At 40.9% G+C, this 27644-nt stretch overlaps 1 protein-coding gene across 2 annotated transcripts in view; it reads left to right on the forward strand.

The window, feature by feature from the left end:
* Positions 1-27644, forward strand: part of LOC309555504 (amphiphysin-like) — a 324425-nt gene that overhangs the window by 227905 nt on the left and 68876 nt on the right. For both annotated transcript variants that reach the window (XM_082257544.1, XM_082257545.1), the window contains exons 6-10: positions 1016-1123; positions 16075-16160; positions 19131-19206; positions 23227-23309; positions 25603-25741. In XM_082257544.1, coding sequence (XP_082113670.1) covers positions 1016-1123; positions 16075-16160; positions 19131-19206; positions 23227-23309; positions 25603-25741 — 492 coding nt within the window. The remainder of the gene's footprint in view (positions 1-1015; positions 1124-16074; positions 16161-19130; positions 19207-23226; positions 23310-25602; positions 25742-27644) is intronic.

Raw genomic sequence — 27644 nt, forward strand, 5'->3', positions numbered from 1 at the left:
GATCTTCCTTTCCCTCCTTCCCTTCTCCCCCCTGCAGAATCTTTCCTTTCCTTTCCCCGCTGTTCTCCTCCCCCCCCCCCGTTCCCCCCGGGAAGATTTGGTCTTCCCTACTCCTCCTCCCGGAGCCTCTATCATTTCTTAATATTTAATACGATTGACAGTGCGCCTTGGTCTTGCGGGGCGCTGTCCCTCTCCAGTGTTCTTCCTGGTCCCTAAATGTGTCACAACCCTATGGGTGCTTTGGGTCAGGAACTTACTCACCGGTGCCGCATGCAGAATTTTTTTTTTTGTTTAATTACTCTAGGCCCTGGGAGGAAGTAGGGCCTTATTATTATGTTTTATGAGACTATTATACTATGCTGAAGCAAGAGCCACCTACTTGGTTGACGTAATCACTCTATTGAGATTATTCATGCTTACGGCCTGGCCTCCAGGCTTTTACACCATACCTTGTTTCCTAATGAGGTTTGTCTTTGTTCTGTTTCACCAATTGTTTATACCATGCTTTCGCACTGTTATTGTTATCTTGCCACATCTTGTGATGACTGTTTTGGCTGTTTGTAATTTTTCCTTTGGGCTCAACAATAAAAATGATTGAAAATTAAAAAGTCCCTGACGAGACATATGCTGAATGCAGCTAAATCTGTCATTCCTAAGCAATGGAAATCCTCTAGAACACCAACAATCACAGAATGGTTGCACTCGTTAGATTCAATCCATGCAATGGAAGAGTTAGCAGCCATTGCATCAGAAAACACTTATTGAGGCATTGGGTCCTTTTCAAGCTTGTCTCTCCACTTATCAGCATGTTCCTTCTCATCACATTTGCAATAAACCCTTTATTTCCATTAAATACATGCCAGTAAACCTGGTTTAAAGCAATTTTAAATATAAAATAATGTTGCTGTGTTTTTTTTTTCTGTGTGTAGTTTTGTTTGACATGATACTGGCTATGTTATTAGTATATGCATTAAAATGTGTAAATTAACTGAAATGTTCATCTTGTTTTTTTTAGAATCGAATAGCCAAAAGAAGTCGTAAATTGGTTGATTATGATAGTGCAAGACATCACTTGGAAGCATTACAGAACGCCAAGAGAAGAGATGAAGGGAGAATTACTAAGGTAAGCAACAAAATATATTTACGTAGTCAGCAAAACACCAAATTAAAGGTAAACTATTTTTATTTGACATCAGCAGACAAAAAAGTCACAATGCAGCAATTGAAATAATGTAATGAATTAAAAACTATAAACAAAATCCCTTATTCCTATGAGAAAATAATGTTACGGTATTACATTCAGAAAGGTAGAAACCCTGGAAGGAACAATTGTTTTTCCCAAAGTTAAACAGATCTGAAATGATCAATAAAAGCATTATATATGGCAGCTATAAAAATAAACCGTGGATATATAAATATATAAAAAATCTAATTCTCATATATAGAATTTCATATATACTGTATGCAGGAAACAAATCTACCCTTCTTGGCAGATTAGTACAGATCTGCTCTTTGATCCCTTATTACTGTACATCTGTAGGTTTAAAAGTTATGTAGTATTATACATAAAGGGCAAAAAGCCCAAACTGATTTTTTTTTTTAAACAACTTGCATTCCAGTGCCCAAACATTGGCGTGAAAGGCGTTAATACCTAGAGAAGCTTATTTAGTCAAGAGCTGATTTTAATAGTAGCCTTTGTTCATTGCAAATATTCAGTTAGGCTCAGGGGAAATTTATGTGCTCTGAAATCCCTTTGAACTAAATTAGTTATTTGAAGTGCATATATGCTAGAATGTTGAATAAACAAATGTATAAAAGAAAACTGCATTATCCTTACCCACAATCAACAAACCAGACAATTCCGAAGTAGATCTTTACCAATAAGATTTTAACATTGATATAGCATGACAAACTACAATACACTCCCACCCAATATGCAACAGTCTATTTCTAACCTAAACATACAGGAATACATAAAATCTAATGTACAGTATCTCACAAAAGTGAGTACACCCCTCACATTTTTGTAAATATTTTATTATATCTTTTCATGTGACAATACTGAAGAAATGACACTTTGCTACAATGTAAAGTAGTGAGTGTACAGCTTGTATAACAGTGTAAATTTTCTGTCCCCTCAAAATAACTCAACACACAGTCATCAATGTCTAAACTGCTGGCAACAAAAGTAAGTACACCATAAGTAAAAATGCCCAAATTGGGCCCAATTAGCCATTTTCTCTCCCCAGTGTCACGTGACTCATTAGTGTTATAAGGTTTCAGGTGTGAATGGGGAGCTTGTGTTTTAAATTTGGTGTTATCGCTCTCACTCAACTCAACAATGGCATTATTGCCATTCAACAATGCAATTACATTCAACATGGCACCTCATTGGAAAGAACTCTCTGAGAATCTGAAAAAAAGAATTGTTGCGCTATATAAAGATGGCCTAGGCTATACAAAGATTGCCAAGACCCTGAAACTGAGCTGCAGCACAGTGGCCAAGATCATACAGCGGTTTAACAGGACAGGTTCCACTCCGAACAGGCCTCGCCATGGTCGACCAAAGAAAAAGAAGTTGAGTGCACATGCTCAGAGTCATATCCAGTGGTTGTCTTTGGGAAATAGACGTATGAGTGCTGCCAGCATTGCTGCAGAGGTTGAAGGGGTGGGGGGGGGGGGGGTCAGCCTGTCAGTGCTCAGACCATACTACCGCACACTGCATCAAATTGGTCTGCATGGTTGTCGTCCCAGAAGGAAGCCTCTTCTAAAGGTGATGCACAGGAAAACCTGCAAACAGTTTGCTGAAGACAAGCAGACTAAGGACATGGATTAATGGAACCATGTCCTGTGGTCTGATGAGACCAAGATAAACTTATTTGGTTCAGATGGTGTCAAGCATGTTTGGCGGCAACCAAGTAAGGAGAACAAAGACAAGTGTCAGGGAACTAGCCAGAGAATAGTCGCTCACAGATCTGACGCATTAGCCAATTCTTAACATGGCCGCGCCCATACGAACACGCGCACTAAGTGGGAGTCAGGTCCCAGCACCCTCAGGCCTTTAAAAGGATGTCTGTGGCACTTGGACATTGCTGACTGGTCTTCAGCTTCCTGCTTCCCGCTCCTGGGTTTGCTGCTGCTTCTCATCACCTGTTGTCAACCCTGCTTGCTCTTGGATTCCTTTTGTCTCACTCCCAGCTCTGACCGCGGATTGTTCATGGATATTCTCTTGTCATCTGCCCTGTGTATGACCCTGGCTTGCCTAACCACGACTCTATCTAATCTACTGACCATTGGCTTACTGACTTCTGCTTCCGTCCCCGACTACGCCTTCTGCTATGCCTTGTCTGCTGTGATCTGCCTTTGTGCCCATCTGCTATACCCAGCCTGCAGTGCCTACCTTCAGTACTTACCTGTGGATCCTGCCTGCTGCATTTCCATCACAAACTACTTCCAGCCATGTGCAGTCTACACCATCCTCAACACTCCTGGGTCCTAGTGCTCACCTCCTCTGGTGTTCACCTGCAGAGAGATATCCCTACCATCAATCTTCATCTGGGGCACAGCTCGTAATCCCTGCTACTTTGGGCTTTGTGCTTCCTGTTACCACCTTCAGGGACACAGAGCACTCAGCCACAAGGAGAGCACTCTCAGCCTTTCGGCTTCAGGACCAGGTACATGACAGAAGTTTGTCTTGCCTACAGTCAAGCATGGTGGTGGGAGTGTCATGGTCTGGGGCTTCATGAGTGCTTCTGGCACTGGGGAACTACAGTTCATTGAGGGTACCATAAATGCCAACATAAACTGTAACATACTGAAGCAGAGCATGATCCCCTCCCTTCAGAGACTGGGCCACAGGGCAATATTCCCACATGTAAAACAACCCCAAACACACCTCCAAGATGACTTCTGCCTTGCTAAAGAAGCTGAGGGTAAAGGTGATAGACTGGCCAAGCATGTCTCCAGACATAAACCCTATTGAGCATCTGTGGGGCATCCTCAAATGGAAAGTGGAGAAGCGCAAGGTCTCTAACATCCACCAGCTCTGTGATGTTGTCATGGAGGAGTGGAAGAGGACTTCAGGGGCAACTTGTGAAGCTCTGGTGAACTCTGTGCCCAAGAGGGTTAAGGCAGTGCTGGAAAATAATGGTGGCCACACAAAATATTGACACTTTGGGCCCAATTTGGATATTTTCTTTTAGGCGTGTACTCACTTTTGTTGCCAGCAATTTAGATATTATTGACTGTGTGTTGAGTTATTTTGAGGGGACAGCAAATTTACACTGTTATACAAGCTGTACACTCACTACTTTACATTGTAGCAAAGTGTCATTTCTTCAGTGTTGTCACATGAAAAGATATGATAAAATATTTGCAAATATGTGAGGGGTGTACTCAATTACTGAGATACTGTACATAATAAAAGTGTCCATTCAGTAAAAGTGCCTCTTTGTCTATTTGGTAAAGTAATCTCATTCACACATCCTGATCCAAACAATATATATCCAGAATCGTGTGGAACACTCACCAACTTGAACTTTTTTACTCACCAGAATTGTAACACACTAGAAATTGTTGCATTTCTACAAGGTCAAACACCTTTTATTATCATTCTGCATCCCTCTTATCCTTCAAGCATCAACAGTCTTAGTTGCAGCTTGTCATCACCCATAGGGCCCTTTTACACGGGCATTCCGCATGTCCGTGTATCATCCTATTTTTTTGCGGATGATATACGAACATAATGTATGTCAATGGCATTGCGGATGTCCGATTTTCGTCCTTTCAGTTCTGTTACGTTTTTTTTGGAACGGAACAGAACTCTATTTTTGTTCCGTTTAAAAAACGGAACGGATGCAAAATCGGATGTCAGCGGTGTCGTCCGCTGACATCCGCAATGGCCATAGACATATATTATGTCCGTTTATTTAAGTGTCATCCGCCCCGTGAAAAAAAAAAGTGCCGGAGCAGATCACAATGCAGTCCGCGCCGTGTGAAAGAGCCCATACACAGTCATTCCGCAAATCAATAATTTCTATTTAAAACCTAGATAGCGATGCAACTTAACTACTAAAGAGTTTTGTTAAGGAGTAAAAACAAAAGTAAAAAAAAAAAAAAACTCCCATTACCATATAACGCAATTGATAAAATGGCTATTGGCATTAGTGTAGTGATGCCCCCTCCTTCCACCTGATGTGTATCATGGCACCTCAGCTTTCTCAAGTGCTGTGCTAACAGCAATAGTTGGAGATGCAATAGCTTAAAAGTGTTCATGTTGGTGATCCGTGGACATTATTCTGGAAACACATTGGCAAGAAAAAGTATGTGAATCTCTTGGAATTAACTGGTTTTCTGCAGTAATTTCCAAAAGATGGGATTTGATCCTCATCAAATAGACAAACACAATGAGGTTGATTTGCTAAAACTGGAGAGTGCAAAATCTGGCGCAGCTCTGCATCAAAAACAATCAGCTTCCAGGTTTGTTTTTGTCAAAGCCTAATTAAAGAAACTGAATTAAGAAGTTGGTTGGCTACCATGAACAGCTGTACCAGATTTTGCACTCACCAGTTTTATTAAATCAACCCCAATGTGCTTAAGCTGATAACATACAAACAATTCTAATTTCTCATGTCTTTATTGTACACACCCCTTATTCATTTACAGTGCTGGAGGAAAAAGTATGTTAATCGCTTGTCAAAATCCTTTGGCAGCAATGACTTCAAGCAACCACTTTGGTAGCTCTGGATAAAACCTGCACAACATTTAGGAGGAATTTTTGACCATTTGTCTTTACAGAAAATGCAACAGTTATACTCACACTCCAGCGCTGGTTTCCTGATAGGCATGCACCAAGGAGCTTACTTGTTAAATGTAGATATACACACACATTGGACTACCTTGATTTTAGTTCCCCATGTGAAGATATATAGCCTGCCCTGTTTCTAAAACCCAATAAGTAGACACCCATAACCCAATAATTAGATATTATTCTTTAAAGACACACACATGTTCACCCATGACTATTTTTTCTGTTGCGGTGGTGACAGGAGGGGCGATGGAGCACTGATAAGGTGGGTATTACTGGGGCAGGTGAGCAAGATGACAGTGTCTATTTAATGTAATTATTATTATTTTTTTAAATAGTATATTTATTGTTAGACCGTTTACAAGAGTGTGGACAGTGTGCAGGTGTCATGTGGGTGCAGCTGTCAAAATACAATGTCCAGTAGGGAGGATTCCTCCATTACGCTTGTTTGTGTATGGCCAGCTTAGAAAATGTCCCCAAATGACTGCCAATTTGCTATGCAGCTACACCTACAGTATGTGTATGGTATCATTGGAGCCTGCCTAAATCACTATTTAGCCTGACAGTGCTGAGTCCCTGGTGCATCCGAGTCCCATAGTTACATGGTCTGCTACGGCTACAGTTATACCTTTACTATCAAAGTTATTATAGAAATATTTATTTAAAGTGGCTGTAAACCTGTACATATACCCAGTGAAATGGCCAGAATTATGTGATACATACAGATTAAACAAATTCTCCTACATAAGTTATACCTGTTTATCTGCAGCATTGTATTCTGTAGATTGTTTTGAAATTGCAAAGAGGAAAGGATTTCTCTTTAGTTCTATTAGCAGGGGCAAGAATGTCAAGTCTTTACAGATCTGACAGCTCTGAGCCCTGATTGGAGGTAAGGGTCAAACCTTCTTTCACACAGTATGGAGAACAAACACAGCTGTGACTAGGAGTCACAGGCTGAGTGCTGCAGCTCCCTCCCCCATCAAATTTTTAACTCTTGGTATCACGAAAAGCTGCCTGAAGTGGCTCATGCTGATAACAGAAGAACAAGGCAGTAGAGAGAAATGACACTTTGGAGAGAAACAAGTACACACTATAGACGGACATGTGATTTTCATATTTAATGCCTGAGGTTTACAACCACTTCAAACCTTTTCATGTTATCGGTGATAGTCCATTATCCATTGATTGTAAATTAATTCTAAAAAAACGATCATGTTTGTGGGCAGGTTAAACTTTGTTTGGTTTTAGTATGTTAGCGGCTGGCCCAGGCCGGTGGAAGGGGTTAACCTGTGGAAATACTGTTCCCAGACTTTTTGGTCCTAGCTGGCCCACCTGTGATATAAAAAGGGGGAAGGCTGAGATCCAGGATCCTGTCTGGCTGGATCTTCCTAGCTGACTGGGCTCAGTCTGTACGTGGAATCGGAATTGCTTCTGAAGACAGGGGGAGTTTCGAAGACATCCAAGTCATGGACAATGCCATATAGTACTCTCGCCTCACAGAGATATACCTTGGCAGCCACACCACAATAGTTAGGATTAGGGCAGGGATCTCCAAACGACGGCCCTCCAGCTGTTGCGGAACTACACATCCCATGAGGCATTGTAAAACTCTGACGTTCACAGACATGACTAGGAATGATGGGAATTATAGTTCCTGAAAAGCTGGAGGGCCATAGTTGGAAGACCCCTGGATTAGGGGAAAGACTTTGTTCATGTTGAACTGTTATGCCACCCTTGTTTAGTAAAGTTACATTAACCGTTATGAGCCTGGTCTGAAGTAATTCAAAGGGGTGCAGGTTTGTTCTGGCGTATCAATAGAACTGGAGTCTATAAAGCACAATGGGGTATGAAATAACACCACAACAAAGGGTTACCTTAGCAAGACAAGAAGAGGAATGTAGTTGCTAAGAGTAACCAAGTACAAGCTCAGGACACAAAGCAACCAGTTGTTAAGCATGGTACCTGGTAAAGGTGACAGGTCTTCCGGTAGCGAAGAGGGTTATTGTCTGGCTCCCTCTCTAGTTGTCTGTATCCAATAGCAACTGGATCTGAACCCATATTACGGAGATCATGGCCTGTAACTATACAAACATTTTGGTCAAGTCTTAAAGAAATGAAATATAACTGCTACTAGCTTTCTAAATTAGGAGATTTAATTGAGCACTGGTGTCTGGTTTGAGTTGCTGTGTTTGGCACATGATGATTTATGACACAAATTACAATAGAAAATGATTGGTCAGAGGCATAGCCAAGCTGTGTGACAATGTAAAATTAATCACCAGTTAAACTGGCTTTGAAAGACAAAACTGTATATTTATTAACCATACAAGTAAAGACAGTTAATTTAGAAATTGACTACACAAAATATTTTAGTATTATGCTAAAAATATGAATATACAAGATAAAATGTTATTAAATAAGTAGGATTTTTGGCTACCTGTAAAACCCTTTTCTTTGGGTAGATAATGGGACACAGTGCATCTTCAAATTCATAAAAATAGGGTTATGCTAGTACTTTTTATGTGACACTGGCAAAAAAGTAAAGGCAGGAGGTTCCCTCTCGAATATAACTCCTTCCCATTACGCCAGGCTCCAGTTTTTGTAGCAAGATTGAACCATCAGCAAGAGGGGCGGGATCTCAGTGTCCTGTGATTTGCTCAAAGAAAAGATTTTACAGATAACCAAAAATCCAACTTTCCTTTTTGTACATCCCAGGACACAGAATCTTCAAATTCATAGGGACCTCCTAAAGCAATAAAATAAGGAGAGGGCACAAAGGAACCAATTACCAGCCACCAACCCCAAAAAGATGAGAACCTCACACATCCGCTTGCAAGATGCGCTAACCAAAAGATGTGTCCTCAGCAGCACGAACATCCCCTTGATAAAATATGAGCCGAAACTCAGGAAGCAGCTTTACAAACCAGAGCTACTGAAGCCTGGTGATGAATAGCCTAGGAATAGTGATGAACGAACATCTGACGGGACGGTTCACGAATGGTTCGCGGCGGGTCCCATTCATTTTAATGGCAGGTAAAAATGAAAAATTTGCATATTTGCAGCCACAAAATACTTACTAGCTGTAGGTCCGCATCCGTTACACAATTTAGCAGAACTTTTACAGACCCATTGCTTTTCAATTCTAGTCTGAAAAATTAGGCATTCAAAGGATAAAGAAGTAAGTGTCGGCCAGTACAGGCACCAAAAATTAGCCAACAGGTGTCACCTGACAGCAAAGAACTTTGTATTCTGTGGCTGGAGGTACATTAGGCATTCACAGGATAAATAAGTGTCTGCCATTACAGGCCCCAAAAATTAGCCCACAGGCATTCACCTGACAGCAAAGAACTTTGTATTCTGTGGCTGGAGGTACATTAGGCATTCACAGGATACAGAAGTAAGTGTCGGCCATTACAGGCCCCAAAAATTAGCCAACCGGCGTTCACCTGACAGCAAAGAACCTTGTATTCTGTGGCTAGAGGTACATTAAGCATTGACAGGATACAGAAGTAAGTGTTGGCCAGTACAGGCCCCAAAAATTAGCCCACAGGCATGCACCTGACAGCAAAGAACTTTGTATTCTGTGGCTGGAGGTACATTAGGCATTCACAGGATAATTAAGTGTCGGTCATTACAGGCCCCAAAAATTAGGCATTGAATGGACATAAAAGGCCTTTTATGCCACTGTATTTACCTAAGACAGGGACCATGAATTGTTATGGGTGGTGGCGGATATTTGTGGGCTGTCATGAGGAATTTGAATCAAACATGGTCTACTGGTCACATGTGTTGAATTCCTCCGAGATCCATGCCTCATTCATTTTTATAAATGTGAGGTAGTCAACGCTGTCGTGAGCTAGGCGAGTGCGGTTACTATCCCCCCTGCTGCGCTGAACGTCCTTTCGGACAGGACACTGGATGAGGGGCAAGCCAACAGTTCCATTGCAAATGTTGCAAGCTCTGGCAGAGGTCAAGCCTGCCCACCCAGTAGTCCAGGGGTTCATCTCTTCTCAGAGCGTCCACATCGGCCGATAACCCGATGTAGTCGGACACATGTGGGTCTAGGCGTTCCCTGATGCTGGATCCGGAGGACAGCTGTGGATGGGTCGGCTGAAAGAATGATCTCATATCAGAAGTGACCAACACATCTTCAAACCACCATCTTCTTTCAGGCGCTGTTGGATTGGTACCTGCAACTGTTTCTCTGTGAGTGGAAATTCCTCTGCCAGTGCACGCAAAAGCAGAATGCAGCATTTCTCTAAGCAAGGCCTGGAAATGCTGCATTCTGACAGCCCTCTGTGATAGTGGTAACATTTCCACCATTTTTTGTTTGTACCAGGGGTCTAAGTACCTTGCCACCCAGTACTGGTCATTTTGTCACAGGGTCATTTAAAAAATGACAGGCAGAGGAAGAGGCAGGCCCTTCCGTAGGGGTGGTAGGGGTAGGGCAGGAGCACCAGGCCGGAGCCAAAGTGGGAAGTTGCAGAAGGTGTGTTTGATTACGTCAAAGGACGCACCAGACTTGGTTGAGTGGCTCACTCAGCCTTCCTCTTCTGCACCCTCCTCATCCTCTCTATCGGCACCCTCTTCACTCTCTGCTGCGTGCACCCGCAAAGACACCACCACCAGCACCTCCACCACCATATACCCTACGGTTGAGTCACAGGAATTATTTTCCGATCCATCGTGGTCACTAGTGTAAACAAGCCGCCTGTCATTCTCCCCTGTGTAGAAACAGTGATCACACAGTTCTACTATGTAGGACTGTTGATCACTGTTTCTACAGCTCAAGCCACAGCCAATCACAGTTAGAATCACGCCCCTAGGGACACACACAGCCCCTCCCTCTCAAATAAAGTTAACCCCTTCACTACCAGTGTCATTTTGCAGTAACAGTGCATATGTATAGCACTGATTACTGCAGTAATGTCACTGGTAACCCCAAAAGTGTCAAAAATGTCAGTCAAGGGTCTGATCTGTCCGCTGCAATGTCGCAGTACCGCAAAAAAAATCGCAGATTGCCGCTATTATGCGTTTAAAAAAAAACAACAAAAATGCAAAAAATCTTTCCCTTTGTTAGTAAACGCGATAACTTTTGCGCAAACCAATCAAAATACGCTTTTTGCGATTTTTTTTTACCAAACATATGTAGCATAAAACAAATTGACCGAAAATGTTAAAAAATTTAGATTTTTACATTTATTTTTTTGGGGGGAATTTCATATTAAAAAATGTGAAAAATATTGCTATTTTTGCAAAATTGACGCTCTTTTTTTGTTTATAGCGCATGATCAAAAAATCTCACAGGTGATCAAATACCACCAAAAGAAAGCTCTGTTTGTGGGAAAAAAAGGACGTCAAATTCGTTTAGGTACAGCGTCGCACGACCGCGCAATTGTCCGTTAAAGTCACGCAGTGCCGAATCGCAAAATAGGCCCTGGTCAGGAAGGGGGTAAAATCTTCCGGGGCTTAAGTGGTTAAGATATAAGCCTGAGAAATACACTTTAGACAGCAACAAAAACAGGGGTCTGGCCTAACCGGGAGGGGTTTTATCTAGGAGGGGATTTTCTGTCTTATTTTTGCTTGTGTCCATTCACCTTAAGGAGTCAGCATAACCCTGTCATTATAAATTTGAAGATGCTCTATGTCCTGAGATGTACCAAAAACAGTTAATTTGATTTTAAGAGTACAGGAGACTTCAGTTATTTTCTATAATTTCACAAAAACACAATATGTTTCATCATTTGTTTTTCCATGTAAGCTATATAATAATGATCCAGGATAAGGGTTAGATTTAACACAGGTAGACACTGGAACAAAATTTTGTTGTTTACAAGGATGCTGCAGGGGGAGGAAAACCATGTACAGGCAGTCCCCGAGTTACAATCATCATCTGATTTATATCCAACTCATACTTACAAATGGAGGGAGAAACCAAGATGTAGGGGGAAACCTACCCCTAGGAAGAGAAATTCACTCCTGTAAGAGTTATAATTGGGAAAAAGGTGTTCTCATTGAAGGTTTATCACAAATCCCTGGTTCCATAACAACCCAACATTTTCAACATCCTATTGTCACAGGGACAGAAAGGCAGGTGACATCTTCTGAACAGAGGCACAGACAGCAAAACATTACAGGGGTGTTAACCCTGCCCTACACTATCTATCCAAAACTTCAAAAAATGTTTGGCTGGAGTTATACTTAAAAAATGTACCTGTTTCAACTTACATACAAATTCAACTTAAGAACAAACCTACAGAACCTATCTTGTTTGTAACCCGGGGGCTGCCTGTATCCCCATGTAAGGAGGGATTCCTATGGGATTAAAAACAAGTAGAGAAATTTAAATTAGTAATATCCTTTTAACAGGCATAGAAAATAATATTAGTGCTAATATCATTTTAGTTATCAACATACATTTTATTTAGTGATGAATTAAAAATTATTGTTTCTAAAATATTGAAAATACTGCTGTATACATTGGGAACTGATTTGTTCTGCATTTATCCTTTTATCAAAATTTCTTTAATTAGACACTTTTTCGAGTGGTGCCAATTTGATGAACATTGCTGATACTTCTAAATAATGAAAATTATTTTTTTTTCTAAAATATTGAAAATACTGCTGTACACGTTGGGAACTGATTTGTTCTGCAATTATCCTTTTATCAAAATTTATTTAATTAGACACTTTTTCGAGTGGTGCCAATTTGATTGCTACTTCTGTATTTGGCTTTAAAATACATCCAAACAACCAAAAGTTCATGTCTAACACCATTAAAATCAGTTCACTACATCACAGCCTTTAAAAAAAAATGATACTAATTAAAAAATAAAATGCTAAAAGGGAAGTGCACTTTTAATTTACACTTTTTGACTTCAAACTTGAGCAGCAAGTGCTTACCATGGATGACCATGAATAAAAGTTTTCAATGCCTAGCCTGCCCAGTTTTTGAAGGCTGGCTAATGGGCAAGAAGATTCCATACAGAATAATGGCTGTATATGAGGTATGTCTAACTAGAGATATAGACGGGATATTTATTCCCAAAAACATAGCCTGATATTGGACCTAAATTTAAAATAGGCTGACACTATCAAAGGAAAATCACTTTACTTTGGGTAAGTTGGGCAATGTAAATTTTGCTTTATGCTTGAGAAAATATTTTTATACTGTACTTATACAAAGTTGCTATGCCAGGCATGGGGACAAGAATACAAGAAGCTTGCTTAATAGTGCCTTGAACCTAGTGTTTGTAGATTAAACAACAAGTGAACCACTCTAACCATCCAAGCACTTGCCTCATATGCTGGAAATAGGTCTAGCTTAGAGTCTGTCAATCCTTCACACATGGCTCAGCATAATCCAAAATAAAGGCTGCACACTTATGATGTTTTCACAGGCAAAACTTTATCACTCTGATGTTTCACCCAATGGGCTTATTCATAGACGATATGAGAGGAATCAAATCATCCATGATGTGCTGAAGATTGCTGGCTGATTAACATTTACCTGTGAAGACATAATCAGCGCAAGGCCTTTCTTTTATACTGAGCCAAATAATTTTAACAAGCGTATGCATACCTCAAGCTGCTTGTTTTAGTTTGATTACACTAGGAAAGGGTTATCATCCCTTTTGGTTTTATTTTTGTCTTTGTACCATTAGGTAAATTTATGTTTACCTCCTGTCCCAGAGATACAACAGGAGCTAAAAGCAAATTTTCCAAAATTGGTAGGAATTGAGCTTCTAGACATGTGTCTTCAAACATGGTCTCATCCTTGGAAGATGTTGTCTTATCTATTTTTCCAACTCTAAAATTTTGGATTTCCCCTAGTTTTCTATCCCTGTGACCAGGGGCATATCTACCATAAGGCAAATAAGGTGTTCGCCTTGGGCAACATTTTCCAGGGGGGTGGCGTCTCCCCCGGGCAGAAGAGACCAGCTGCGTTGCTACAAAAGGGCAAGGAGGGGCGATTGCCCCCCCGTGTGCCTCCTCTCCAACAGCGGACTCTATCAGGCAGGCTCAACTTGCCTCCAGTGCTCTCAGCTGGGGTGGTTTAGACTGGGCTGGGCTTAGGCAGAGGGGTTTTGGCTGGGCTGGTCTTAGGTGGGGGTGGTCTTGGCTGGGCTGGGCTTGGGTGGGGGAGCGGTCTCTGTTTGGATGGGATCGGGTAGGGGGCGGTATCAGCTAGGCTGGGATGGGCTTGGGTTGGGGCAGTCTCAACTGGGCTGGGATGGCCTGGGCTTGGGCAGGGGGATGGGGCCTCAGTGATGTAATAGACTCCTATAGAGGAGCATTATATGGGGCGAACTGGGGAGGCAGCAATCTCTTTTCTGGCTTCACCTCTTCCAGGGTGGGGATTGTCCTCACCAACGGAAATCTATTGGGCTGGGACCTCCTCCCGGTTACCTTCCTGGTGATCTCCACTCTCTTTCTCCATGTGACATGCAAGGCTGGGCTTGTTGTCCTCCTACCCCACCCACTTACATCACTGACCAGTATTAACCCTCCAAATCCTTCCAGAAACACAGAGAGTGGCTAATCTCTTATTGGCTGATGGCCATGGGGTGGAGTCACCAACTTTCATATCTGTCATTCATCATTTCCACAATCGCCAAATATAATAATAATACAGATAATAATTATAATAATACATTGGGTGTCAGAGGTAAGAATGTCCCTTGCATTGGTGTCAGTGGGAAAAATGCTCCCTTCATTGGTGGACAGTGAGAATAATGCACCCTTCATTGGTGGATAGTGGGAAGAATGCTCCCTTCATTTGTGTCAGTTGGAAGAATGCCCCTTGCATTGGTGTTAGTGGGAAGTATGCTCCCTACATTGGTGGACAGTAGGAAGAATGCTTCTTACATTGGTGATCAATGAAAAGAATACCCCTTACATTAGAGGTCAGTGGGCAGGGGGAAGAATGCCGCTAACATTGGTGTCAGGGGGAAGAATGCTACCTTCATTGGTGTCAGAGATAAAAATGCTCCCTACATTGGTGGACAGTGGGAAGAATGCTTCCTTCATTGGTGTCAGTTGGCCAGTTGGAAGAATGCTTCTTGAGTGGATATAATTTGGAATAATGTTTCTTACATTGGTGTCAATGGGAAGAATGTTCTTTACATTGGTGGTCAGTGGGTAAAATGCCCCCTTACATTGGTAGTCAGTGGGAAAAATGTCCCTACATTGGTGGTCATGGTCAGTGGGAAGAATGTCCCTTATATTGGTGGTCAGTGGGAAGAATGCTCTTTACATTGGTGGTCACTGGGAAGAATTCCCCTTACATTGGTGGTCAGTAAGGAGAATGTCCCTTGCATTGGGGGTCAGTGGAAAGAATGCTCATTACATTGGTGGTCAGTGGGAAGAATGTCCCTTACATTGGTGGTCAGTAGGAAGAATGTCCCTTACATTGGTGTCAGTGGGAAGAATACTCCTTACATTGGTCGTCACTGGTTACTTGTTAATTACTCAAGGAACCCCAAGGTTGAGCACAACTGTTCTAGACCTGTCTGCAGTCTCTGGCCATCTCCTGTATCATGTCTGCAGTCTCTGACCATATCTTGTATCATGTCCACAGTCTCTGATCATCTCCTTTATCATGTCCGCAGTCTCTGACCTTTTCCTGTATCATTTCCGCAGACTCTGACTCACTCCTGTGTCATGCCCGCAGTCTCTGACCATCTCCTGTATCATATCCGCAGTCTTTGACCAACTCCTGAGGTGGAGCTCTGAAAGGAAAAGGTGGAGCCTAAAGAGGAAGGGTGGAGTTTACAGATGAAGGGGTGGATCTTAAACAGGAAGGGGTGGGGCAAATTTAGATGGGGGGCACTCTTTTTTAGACTAAACCTAAATTCACTACTAACTGTTACAATGATCACCAAAATAAATAGACAGTGTGAATGGGTACACAGACAGCAATAAAACCTGACATAAGGGCTAATTTCTCCCTCTCTATTTAAAACAAATACAAAACATATTTTCTAGAGATAAACTTTAAATAAAACTGTAGTGTGAATTGTTTTGTTAAGTTATGTTGTTGGCCACTAGGTTTGTTTGCATCTATTTTATTTTTAATAATAAATGTAGTTTTAATTTTATTTATTACTTCCTGCAAACCAAAGCAAAAAGGATTTTCCTTTCTATGTGGCCATTGCAGGATGGAAGTGTGTGGCTCACAGTATAATCTGTAAAGTTCATAACATGTGCAATTAAGCAATTTTTTGGGGGTGTTACTCGCATGTAATTTTATTTTATACTTACTTTAGGCTGAAGAGGAATTTCAAAAGGCACAAAAAGTATTTGAAGATTTCAATACAGACTTACAAGAGGAGCTGCCTTCACTATGGTCCAGGTACTGGTCAACATTACTGGAAAAAACCTACTTGGACAAGGCAATATATCACATAATATCATGATATGTGATTACATTGTTTAATGTGAAAGAAGGTGCAACTTTCAGTTACATGTGATTTTTTTTATTTGTGTAAATCAAACAAGAATAAATATTAGTTTCATTAAATACAGTGCATTGCGAAAGTATTCGGCCCCCTTGAACTTTTCGACCTTTTGACACATTTCAGGCTTCAAACATAAAGATATAAAACTGTAATTTTTTTGAAGAATCAACCACAAGTGGGACACATTTATGAAGTGGAATGAAATTTATTGGATATTTCAAACTTTTTTAACAAATAAAAAAATGAAAAATTGGGCTTGCAAAATTATTCAGCCCCTTTACTTTCAGTGCAGCAAACTCTCTCCAGAAGTTCAGTGAGGATCTCTGAATGATCCAATGTTGACCTAAATGACTAATGATGATAAATAGAATCCACCTGTGTGTAATCAAGTCTCCGTATAAATGCACCTGCACTGTGATAGTCTCAGAGGTCCGTTTAAAGCGCAGAGAGCATCATGAAGAACAAGGAACACACCAGGCACGTCCGAGATACTGTTGTGGAGGATTTTAAAGCCGGATTTGGATACAAAAAGATTTCCCAAGCTTTTAACATCCCAAGGAGCACTGTGCAAGCAATAATATTGAAATGGAAGGAGTATCAGACCACTGCAAATCTACGAAGACCTGGCCGTCCCTCTAAACTTTCAGCTCATACAAGGAGAAGACTAATCAGAGATGCAGCCAAGAGGCCCATGATCACTCTGGATGAACTGCAGAGATCTACAGCTGAGGTGGGAGACTCTGTCCATAGGACAACAATCAGTCGTATACTGCACAAATCTGGCCTTTATGGAAGAGTGGCCAGAAGAAAGCCATTTCTTAAAGATATCCATAAAAAGTGTCGTTTAAAGTTTGCCACAAGCCACCTGGGAGACACACCAAACATGTGGAAGAAGGTGCTCTGGTCAGATGAGACCAAAATCGAACTTTTTGGCAACAATGCAAAACGTTATGTTTGGCGTAAAAGCAACACAGCTCATCACCTTGAACACACCATCCCCACTGTCAAACATGGTGGTGGCAGCATCATGGTTTGGGCCTGCTTTTCTTCAGCAGGGACAGGGAAGATGGTTAAAATTGATGGGAAGATGGATGGAGCCAAATACAGGACCATTCTGGAAGAAAACCTGATGGAGTCTGCAAAAGACCTGAGACTGGGACGGAGATTTGTCTTCCAACAAGACAATGATCCAAAACATAAAGCAAAATCTACAATGGAATGGTTCACAAATAAACATATCCAGGTGTTAGAATGGCCAAGTCAAAGTCCAGACTTGAATCCAATCGAGAATCTGTGGAAAGAAATGAAAACTGCTGTTCACAAACGCTCTCCATCCAACCTCACTGAGCTCGAGCTGTTTTGCAAGGAGAAATGGGCAAAAATTCCAGTCTCTCGATGTGGAAAACTGATAGAGACATACCCCAAGCGACTTACAGCTGTAATCGCAGCAAAAGGTGGCACTACAAAGTATTAACTTAAGGGGGCTGAATAATTTTGCACGCCCAATTTTTCAGTTTTTTATTTGTTAAAAAAGTTTGAAATATCCAATAAATGTCGTTCCACTTCATGATTGTGTCCCACTTGTTGTTGATTCTTCAAAAAAATTACAGTTTTATATCTTTATGTTTGAAGCCTGAAATGTGGCAAAAGGTCGAAAAGTTCAAGGGGGCTGAATAATTTTGCAATGCACTGTATATAAAATGTTAAATGTATTTTCACACCCATTCTCATAGTGACCTGGTTAGGGTTTTATAGAGCCCATAAAATCAATTCAAAGGGGAAGGGGTGGCCACGTTCTTGCCTCTTGTGGGGGAGGGGGCAGGGAAGTGGCACATAACTCTCTTTCCTGGAAACTGAGGATGCCAAAGACCCTTGGTCTATGAGCATTAGGGGCAGTGCATTGGGAGCGTGCCCCTTTTTTGTGGACCCTTTTAGAAGCATCTGTGATTCTGAAATTTTGGAGTGCTAATAACCATTATGACAACTGGCTATACTTTAACTGCCCACTTGCCATTTGTGTATCAACCATGAATGTCTGGTATCCTGGGCTGGTGTAGTCCTAGGGTGACAGGAACCACGGCACTGACAAAATGTAAAAATTTGGTGTCAGCACAATGGAGACTTGTCTTTGACAACCTTCACTAGCTGCCACATTTGCTTAATACACATTCGCCATATTTTAAATATGGCAAGTGTGACTTGCAAATATTTAACCAAATGCCTGTGAATATTTACCTGATGAAAGTACTTTAAAAGCACCCACCATCTAATGTGCAGGTGAATTTTATATCAATATGTCCATTGTGCATCCAATCCTATTATGTACCGCCTTACTCATTCACATAGAGGAAGCTGGTATTTGTGTGCCCCTTTATTCCAGATTCTACTAAGCCCACCGCTTTCAGACCCCCACAATCCCTGAGACAGGATTGTTGGGAAGAGGATTGTCCTCATCAACATGGGGACAAAGTGCTTTGCTAGGATGGCACTCCCTGACAAGGTTTCCCGCCATGTTACAGGCATGTGGCATGGTATGGTTCAGGAGGACAGGGCAGCCAGGCAGGCTGTCCAGTTTGTTTTTTTAAAACTATCCCTAGCTCCCTAGTTCACATGGTCAGGCATTCCTGGAATCTGGGTAAATTGCCAGATTGATACACCAACAGCCATTTATCTCCTTGGTGGTGCCATTTTCACTCTGAACCCTTGGGGTCTGCCTTCATCCCTGCTGCATAACCTACAACAACTAATACACAATATGCTGTATATACATTATGAGAAAGTGATCAATATTATATATGATCTGACAGTCTCACATAATATACAGTAACCTTTTTTTTCTCTGTTTTATGTGTATTGATAACCAGACGAATTGGTTTCTATGTGAACACGTTTCAAAACATATCTGGACTGGAAGCAAAATTTCACAAGGAAATCACAGGGGTGAGTAGTATTTTGTTGAAATATGCAAAGATCGAATATACTGTATCAGTGTCAAGTGTAAATTCTTGTCATAATACCTAAAACCCATCTAATAATTTGACCTGTTATAGGAGCTTGTGATTTTGTTTCATTGGTTTTAGAATACATGATAAATGAAAACACCAATATGCCAATATGTTGAGTAGGCCTGTGTAGAGATTTTATGCTGGAAAATATAGTAAAGTAATCTTGCATTGCATGTATTTTTACTTATTGAAAATGATAAAAAGTATTGTTAAAAAGGTTTAATTTCTTTGAATTTTCTGCACACAGCCAGAGGGGGCAAAACATTTCTCAAAGCTATACATTTTTTATCAGCCAAAACAAATATATAACAAATTACAAGCTTTTGAAACACTTAGACAGATAGTAGATAACAAAAGCATTTTACACAAATAAAATTTACATTTCATAAAAAAAGATGGCATGTGAATAAGTTAAGCTACAAATTTACAAAATTACAGGAAGGCTCCTACAAAGCAGATAATTTACATGAGGTCATAAATTCTCTCCCCAGTATTAAACCCCGTTGTCATGCATTGAACATTTTGAGGTTTGTACTGTTCTGTACTTCTTGTTCTGTAATGAAATTAGTTTTCAGCACTTCCATGTCTTTTTTGCCTTGGCCCTGTATGCAAAATTGATTTTCTACTGGAATGTTATAATGATTGCCTTTTATTTTAAAATAATGATGGCTCAATTTTATGGACAGCCACATTTTCATTACTCTATATGGGTCCCTCTAGAGGAGCATTTTGTGCACAGTATGATAAACACAACATTTGATGATAAATAGGAGAATTTATATGGTAGTGCCCTTATGAGTTGGGTATTTCGGTACTGTGCACAAGAATAAACCATTCCCATTTTATAATACATTTAAATTATTGGGACATTTCAGTAGGTACCATTTTTCATATTGTAAATTCATTATGAGAATTTTAATTGAGAATTCTTTGAGAATTGTTTTGCCCTCCTCATGATCAGCTTTGGGTTTAGGTTGCTGAGGATACAAGGTGGGTTTTTTCTTAAACGTTATGGTCATGTGCCTTTTTTTTTCCATCATTGCTATGTTTCCTACAAAGATAAAGATGTCTGACATTTTGGGCTGCAAGCAGTCTGACTATCCAAGGTCAAATCTGACTGATTTAGATGCCAAGCACTATTGCTAAACTTGCATATTATGGAGATGATAAAGGAAGCGGTCATGTGAAAACTGCATGCACTCACCAGGAAGGACCTTTATGTTTTTGTATTGGCTATTCAATACCCGGCTTTGTCTTGTAGGGTTTATTTACATAGCCCCATTGTCATACACAGCCACAACATAAGAATAAGGCAATTTGTCCTGTGGTTTCAGTTCACACCCAACTACTGCACATAAAAAGAAATAGGATTGTATTTTTGTATAGCAGAGCACATAGTAATAGTATACAGTGAAGAAGGAATAAAGCTTTAAAAAATGCAATAATCTGCTCAACAACTGGTGTAAATATTGGTACCTTAAAAGAATAGGACTGTTTCTAAACAATGTTATTTGCAGCTGTATTTATTATAATTTTTATTATTTGTGACTTTATTTTCATTTATCGCAAAGTATTTTCTCTAGATTTATAGTGTTTAGCTTGGAAACAATTGAATTTATTCTACCTTGTAACTGTCTACAAGCATGAAAGTCATTGCAGGACTGTTCAGATTTATTTGTAAACTGCCAAGTTTTACATCTTCTATGCCTGTACGTTCTGAAGGTTTATGAAAATAATGAGAAAAATATTTCTCCCTGGAGAACGATTTGCTCCATTTTAAAATAGCTGCCTGTGTTACTTGCTTATTTATTGAGGAGCTGGCATTTTGGCATTGCTTTAAAATCTGTTCCTTATTTGAACACATGCATTATAGTGAGCAGAAACGCTGCATATTTATTGCCTAACTTAATTCAAGCCTCCCAGCTGTGCCATATTTAAACAGTGCATGTATAAGAAAAATAAATACTGCATTATTTTTATTGCTTTACTCAGCTGAGCTTTCTAAAAAAAATATTGGCTTCACTTCTTTTGTAGAGAATTATGATGATACAAGGACAAGCAAATAAAAGCAAACACGCTTAATGAAAAATGAAAAGACACTGGTCCTAAATCAACAGAACTGCTCAAACGACACATTTTTCTGTAGGGGTATAAAATAGACCCTGAGAGAGAGAGAGAGAGACCGCATTTCTCTTCTCACTGACTGCGCCAAAAAATAGCCATACCAAAGCATAATCTCCCATGTTTTTGCCTTTTTGTCCTATTTAAAAGAATCATATAAACAGTAAAGCAATACTCTACCATTATTTTGGTGGAAAATTTTTTGCAAAGGTTACACAGAATGTAAAATACTTCTAAGGCCCCGTTCACACTGGGGCGACGCTACTTTGCCGGGCGACCTCATAGGTCGCGGCGCGCTGCTCGCCCCGCGACCTCGGAGCGGCCGGCACGGACTTCATAACATTGAAGTCTATGCAGGTCGCTCCGGGTCGCCCCAAAGAAGCTCCGGACCCTTTTTCTAAGTCGGAGCGACTATTAGAATGGGTCCGCAGCTTCTCTATGGAAGGCGACCTACGGCAACCTGTCAGGCGACCAGGTCGCCTGACAGGTCGCCCCAGTGTGAACGGGGGCTTAGGGTGCAAGAGATGCATAAACAATTAACATTAGTTCATTGTATTCACATTATTGTAGTAAATCACAAGCCACATTCTAAATAAGAAATTATTTTGGGCCCCTTTCACACGAACGATCAGATCAGATCCGCCTGTCAGTTTTTTAGGCGGATCTGATCGGATCCTCCATGCATCCCTATGGGGCAGCGGATGTCAGAGGAGACATGTCCACTGACACCTGCTGCCATCCGCATCTGATCCTGTACGTGAAATCCGGATTGATGGAAACCCTATTTTCCATCCGTCCAGAGGATCGGATGGGATCGAATGAGAGCGGACAGGCGGTCCGCTATCATCCGATCCCCCATAGAGAGCAGCGGGGCTCTGACACCTCCCTCTCCGCACACAGTGTGGAGATGGAGCTGTCATCCGCCTGCTCAGTGGGAATCGGCGGATCGGGCAGAGAACGAACCGCAGCAGGCAGCGCAGCGTGTGAAAGGAGCCTAAAGTGTATTTAAAGCAGTAGTAAACTTGCACCAGTTCGAAAAAAAAAAAATCCTCCTGAAAAGTAATATAATGCACATCACATTATGAAACATATACCTGAAAAAAAAGCCCTCCAGCGGCACGCAGTCATCGCTGACAGGGCTTCCATCTTCACCTGGTCTTCCTTCCAGGTTCATGGGCTCCGGCCGTTTAAATGGCCAAAGCACCATGATATCACTGCATGGGAGTCACAGCCGTGGCACAGAGCTCTAGAGGGACAGCATGAGTATGCCGTCTCTTCAGAGCGCATGTGCTGGTGATTTTACTGGCTGAAGAGACAGCAAATATCTTTTAAACGTGCACTGTTTAGGAGATATTCCTTGTACCTACAGGTAAGTTTATTATGAGCTTACCTGTAGGTACAAGTGTCCCAGTGATGTGTACTACTGCTTTAAAGCCAATTTTTTGTTGTTGTGAAGGGTTAGAATGTCTATCAGGTTTTTTATTGATGTCTATGTCCCCATTAGGGAAGTTCAAACTATCTATATGTATCCGCATAACCTAGAAATTGAGGGAAAATACAATTTCCAATTTTCAGCAAACTGACAACTTTCATTCTTAGTATACAGGGGGAGATTTGCCAAAATTGGAGCACTCAGAGAATCTAGTAAAGTTGTGCATGGTTGCAAATCAACTTCTAACTTCAGCTTGTTCAGTTAAGCTTTGCCAATAAAACCTGGAAGCTGATTGGTTTCTATGCAGAGCTGCACCAGATTTTGTACTCTCCAGTTTTAGTAAATCAACCTCACAGTTTATTGAAGATTAATTGAAGGTTTATTTTCTCTCTTTGTTGGCAGCTGTGTCACAAACTGTTTGAAGTTATGACCAAATTAGGAGAGCAGCATGCTGATAAAGCTTTTACTATTCAAGGAGCACCAAGGTAGGTACAGTTTTAAATATTTAATTACAGTTTGAATTGCAATACTAAAAAGATGCAGTGTTGTATACAAAACATTTGTTTTACATCCTATGTAAGTTCTTAATTGGGATTTAAATTGCAGTCTGGTTAATTTATTAAAAACAAAAGTAAATTCATAAGTAAAAACTTCATAAGTAGTTACCTAAAATGCACATTATTTTTTGAACGATATAATAAACGTACAGTTAAACCTTGGATTCAAAGTAACTTTGTTTTAGAGCGTTTTGCAAGACAAGCAACAGTGTTGCCTTTAAGTGTAGCAATATGGTTACATTTAATGAAGGTTTAACATTTAGCAATTCACATGGTTCATGATTAAAACAGGCAGATCTAAGTATGCAGGCATCTGGGATAAAGCTGTCCACATAGACCATCCTCTGCACTGCCATCGACGTCATCCCTTCTACGCTGCGCTCCACAAGTGCTTCAAGCCTCGCTTTCAGATCAATCTCCTGCAGGGTAGTCTTCCCGGTCATGACTGCAGACTGATGGCGGTGAGAGCCAGCGGTGCGGGGGATGGTCTATATGTGGACAGCTTTACCCCAGATGCCTGCATACTTGGATGTGCTTCTTTTATTCATCAACCATGTGAGTTGCTAAATGTTAAACCTTCGTTAAATGTAACCATATTGCTACACTTAGAGGCGACTTTCTTCTCTTTTATACATTGTAGCTCCTGCTGGGTTTTGCTTCAAATCCTCTTGTGGAGGCTGCTATTTGTGGATGGACATTTTATGGTTACACAACCTATCACATTGCTATAATCTTTTTATATGGACTATAAACTGAAAGACTTATGAATAAATGGTTGTGGAACGAATCATCCGAGTTTCCATTTTTTCCTTTGGGGAAATTCGCTCTGATATAAGAGTGTTTTGGATTACAAGCATGTTTCCGGAATCAACTATGCTCGCAATCCAAGGTTTTACTGTATTTATTTCACTCCAATAGTAGGATTCTTTTGTTGGAATTCCTGGACCTCTCACCAGGCATATAAAACCAAGCAATTTTTTGCAGAAATCTTTGCTTTTTTTGTTTGATCTTATGTCCCTCATTGAGGTTAAAATCCAGTTAGAGACATAGCATTGCACCCAATGTTGTTTTTATTTATTTAGATTCTGACATTATAATATTTAGGATAATTTTATTAATTCATTACATGGGTTATGGTTATTGCAAAAATATCAACAGATGAACATGAATGACAAAAAGTCAACATCTTACAAAAAAACTTCAAACAAACTGAAATATAACCAGATGGAATATTTTGGACTATTACTGCCACTGTTTTGGGGCTTATTCTGAACCACAGTGCCTCAAAATACAGTAATAACCATAAACTATGTTATCATGTAAGAACCATGGCAGCTGACATTGCTGAACTATCCTTTGAAGAATGCTAGCTCCCTGGCTTCAATAATTTCTGAGTTGATGACCCAGATCAAGGAACGGTGATTCTTTTTTAACACTTACTTACAGCTTGTACTGGGTCTGTTCAGTCAGACACAGCCAGGCAAATAGCATTTCCTTCAGGAGGCCAGTAACAGTCTTGTGATAGTGTCACATTTAAGTAAATTGCTTTGATGCAGAGTTTGCTGGCTAGCATTGGCAATTCACTGATTGGTTTCACTTCTTACCTGGAATTGCTGGTTAACCCAAAATAATTTTGTTTCTTTAATGTTGCAACAGAAAACGATGGTGAGTGGACTGCCATACCTGAGTAAAAGCATCGTTTAGCTGTGCTTTTCATGTATGATTGAATATCAAAGTCTCAATCATGCAATTTAAAACATGTAGTCTAGTTTGGTGCTCGGTAGTAGCTGGGACTTGAAGTGTCAGTGTGCTATTTTTCCTTGGGGAAATAAATGTAGCTCCTAGTATATTGTAAATTCGACAGCCAGTGGACCTTTAGTAATGTAGGAAAAATTTTGCTAGCCTCCAGGTTTTGCTGCCCTTTTTAATATGCTACTACAGCATGCCTGCTAGTAGAATTTATAATTTCTGCTGAGAGAGGAATATAAAACTGAAGTAGTGAGTAGAAAAACTATGTAATGCAAAGTATAAATTTTATGTGCTAATCTAAATAATGTTGATGCGTGTTTGCAACACTACAGCTTTTCAGTGGGAAGAATGTACAACATTAATACCAGAAATGGTGCACTGGCCTATCACAACCTTTTTTTTTTTTTAGCATTATAACCAAGCTGATACCTTTCTGACCAATCCTACTTTTTACCCACTTTTTATGTTTTAGTGATTCTGGACCCCTTCGCATTGCAAAGACTCCATCGCCGCCTGAAGAAGTTGCACAGATCCCCAGTCCATTAGCAAGTCCAAACCATACATTAGCCCCTGCATCTCCTGCACCTGCAAGGCCTAAATCTCCATCACAGGTATTATTATTATTATTATTATACAGGATTTACATAGCCTCAACAGTTTGCACAGCACTTTACAACACGAGGGCAGACAATACAGTTACAATACAATTCAATTTAGGAGGAATTAGAGGGCCCTGCTTGTTTGAGCTTACAATCTAGAAGGGAGGGTCAAGTCAAACAAAAAGTAATAACTGTGGGGATAAGCTGATGAAGAAAATGAAAATACAGTTGTTAGGTGTGGGTAGGATAGGCTTCTCTGAAGGGGAGGGTTTCGATGGATTGTCTAAAAGCTACTAGAGTAGGAGATAATCAGACAAATTGGGGTAAGCAGTTCCAAAGAATTGGAGAGGCTCTGGAAAAGTCCTGGAGGTGAGCATGGGATGAGGTAAAGAGGGAGCTAGAGAGCAGGAGGTTTTGAGAAGAATGAAGAGAATGATTAGGTTGTTATTTTGAGACTAGGCTAGTCCCCAGAGCTGGGGACTAACTTCTGGATGGCTTTGTAAGTTGTTCTTAGTATTTTGAATTTAATTTGTTAGGCGAGTGGAAGCCAGTGGAGGGATTGACAGAGAGGAGCAGCAGACACTGAGCATTTGGTAAGGTGGATGAGTCTGGCAGCAGCATTCATTATGGATTCAAGGGGGAATAGTCTATGTAGAGTTAAGCCAATGAGAAGGGAGTTGCAGTAGTCGAGGCAAGAGATGACCAGGTAGTGAACTAGAAGCTTTGTTGTGTCATTGGTTAGAAAGGGGTGTATTTTGGAGATGTTGCAGAGGTTGAGGCGGCAAGATTTGGACAGTGATTGGACGTGGGGCTTGAAGGAGAGTTCAGTGTCCAGGACAACACCTAGGACCTTGGCATGTGTGGATGGGCTGATTGTTGACTGATTGTGACAGAGAGATCAGGGGAAGGGGCACGTGGTGGAGGAAAAATGATAAGTTTGGTTTAGAATAGATTGAGTTTGAGGAACTGGTGTGACATCCAGATGGATATATCTGTTATTAAATTAGTGATACAGTACGTGAGGAGTGAGTAAGCAGAGGGGTAGAGAAATAGATTTGGGTATCCAGAACGCAGAGATGGTATTGGAAGCCATGGGAGGCTATCTGCTGACCCAGAGAGGAGGTGTCGATTGAAAATAGGAGAGGTCCAAGAACAGAACCTTGGGGGACCCCAACAGAGAGAGGAAGAGGAGAGGAGGAAGTAGAATTGTAGGTAACGCTAAAAGTGCGGTTAGATAAGTAGGAAGAGAACCAGTGAAGAGTTTAAGACCAAAGTCATGGAGTTTTTTGAGGAGGAGGGGGTGGTCAACCATATCAAAGGCAGCAGAAAGGTCCAGGAGTACAGAATAGTGTCCATTGTTTGTTAGTTTTAGGAGAGCAGTTTCTATGGAGTGTTGAGGATGAAATCCATACTGAAAGGGATCAAGAAGGCTATTCTCGGCAAGGTGGTCGCTAAGTCAGTTATAAACCAGACCTTAAAGGAGTTTGGATAAAAAGGGTAGCAAGGAAATGGGGCATAGGTTGTTAAGATTGGTTGGGTCCAGTGAGGGCTTTTTAAGTATGGGGCTTACTAGCGCATGTTTTAGAGAGTTGGGAAAGATGCCAGAAGAGAGGGAGAGATTGACGATTTGGGTTAGAGAGTGTAGAATAGAGCCAGAGGGTGAACGTAGCATTTGAGAGGGAACAGGATCCAGAGGGCAGGTGGTTAGATGGACATTAGCAAGTAGTTTAGCAACCTTGTCTATAGTGGTGGGGTTGAATGAAGAAAATAATGATTGTACCTGTGGGCATGAAGTGTAAAGCGTGGAAGGTATCTGAACAGCAGAGATCTCCTCACGAATTGTGTCAATCTTCTGTTTGAAGTGATTGGCGATCTTCTGGGCAGTGAGTGAGTTAGTGGGCGAAGGCAGTGGAGG

This window comes from Pelophylax lessonae, assembly GCF_965119305.1.
Source record: "Pelophylax lessonae genome assembly, chromosome: 5".
Lineage (NCBI taxonomy): Eukaryota > Metazoa > Chordata > Amphibia > Anura > Ranidae > Pelophylax > Pelophylax lessonae.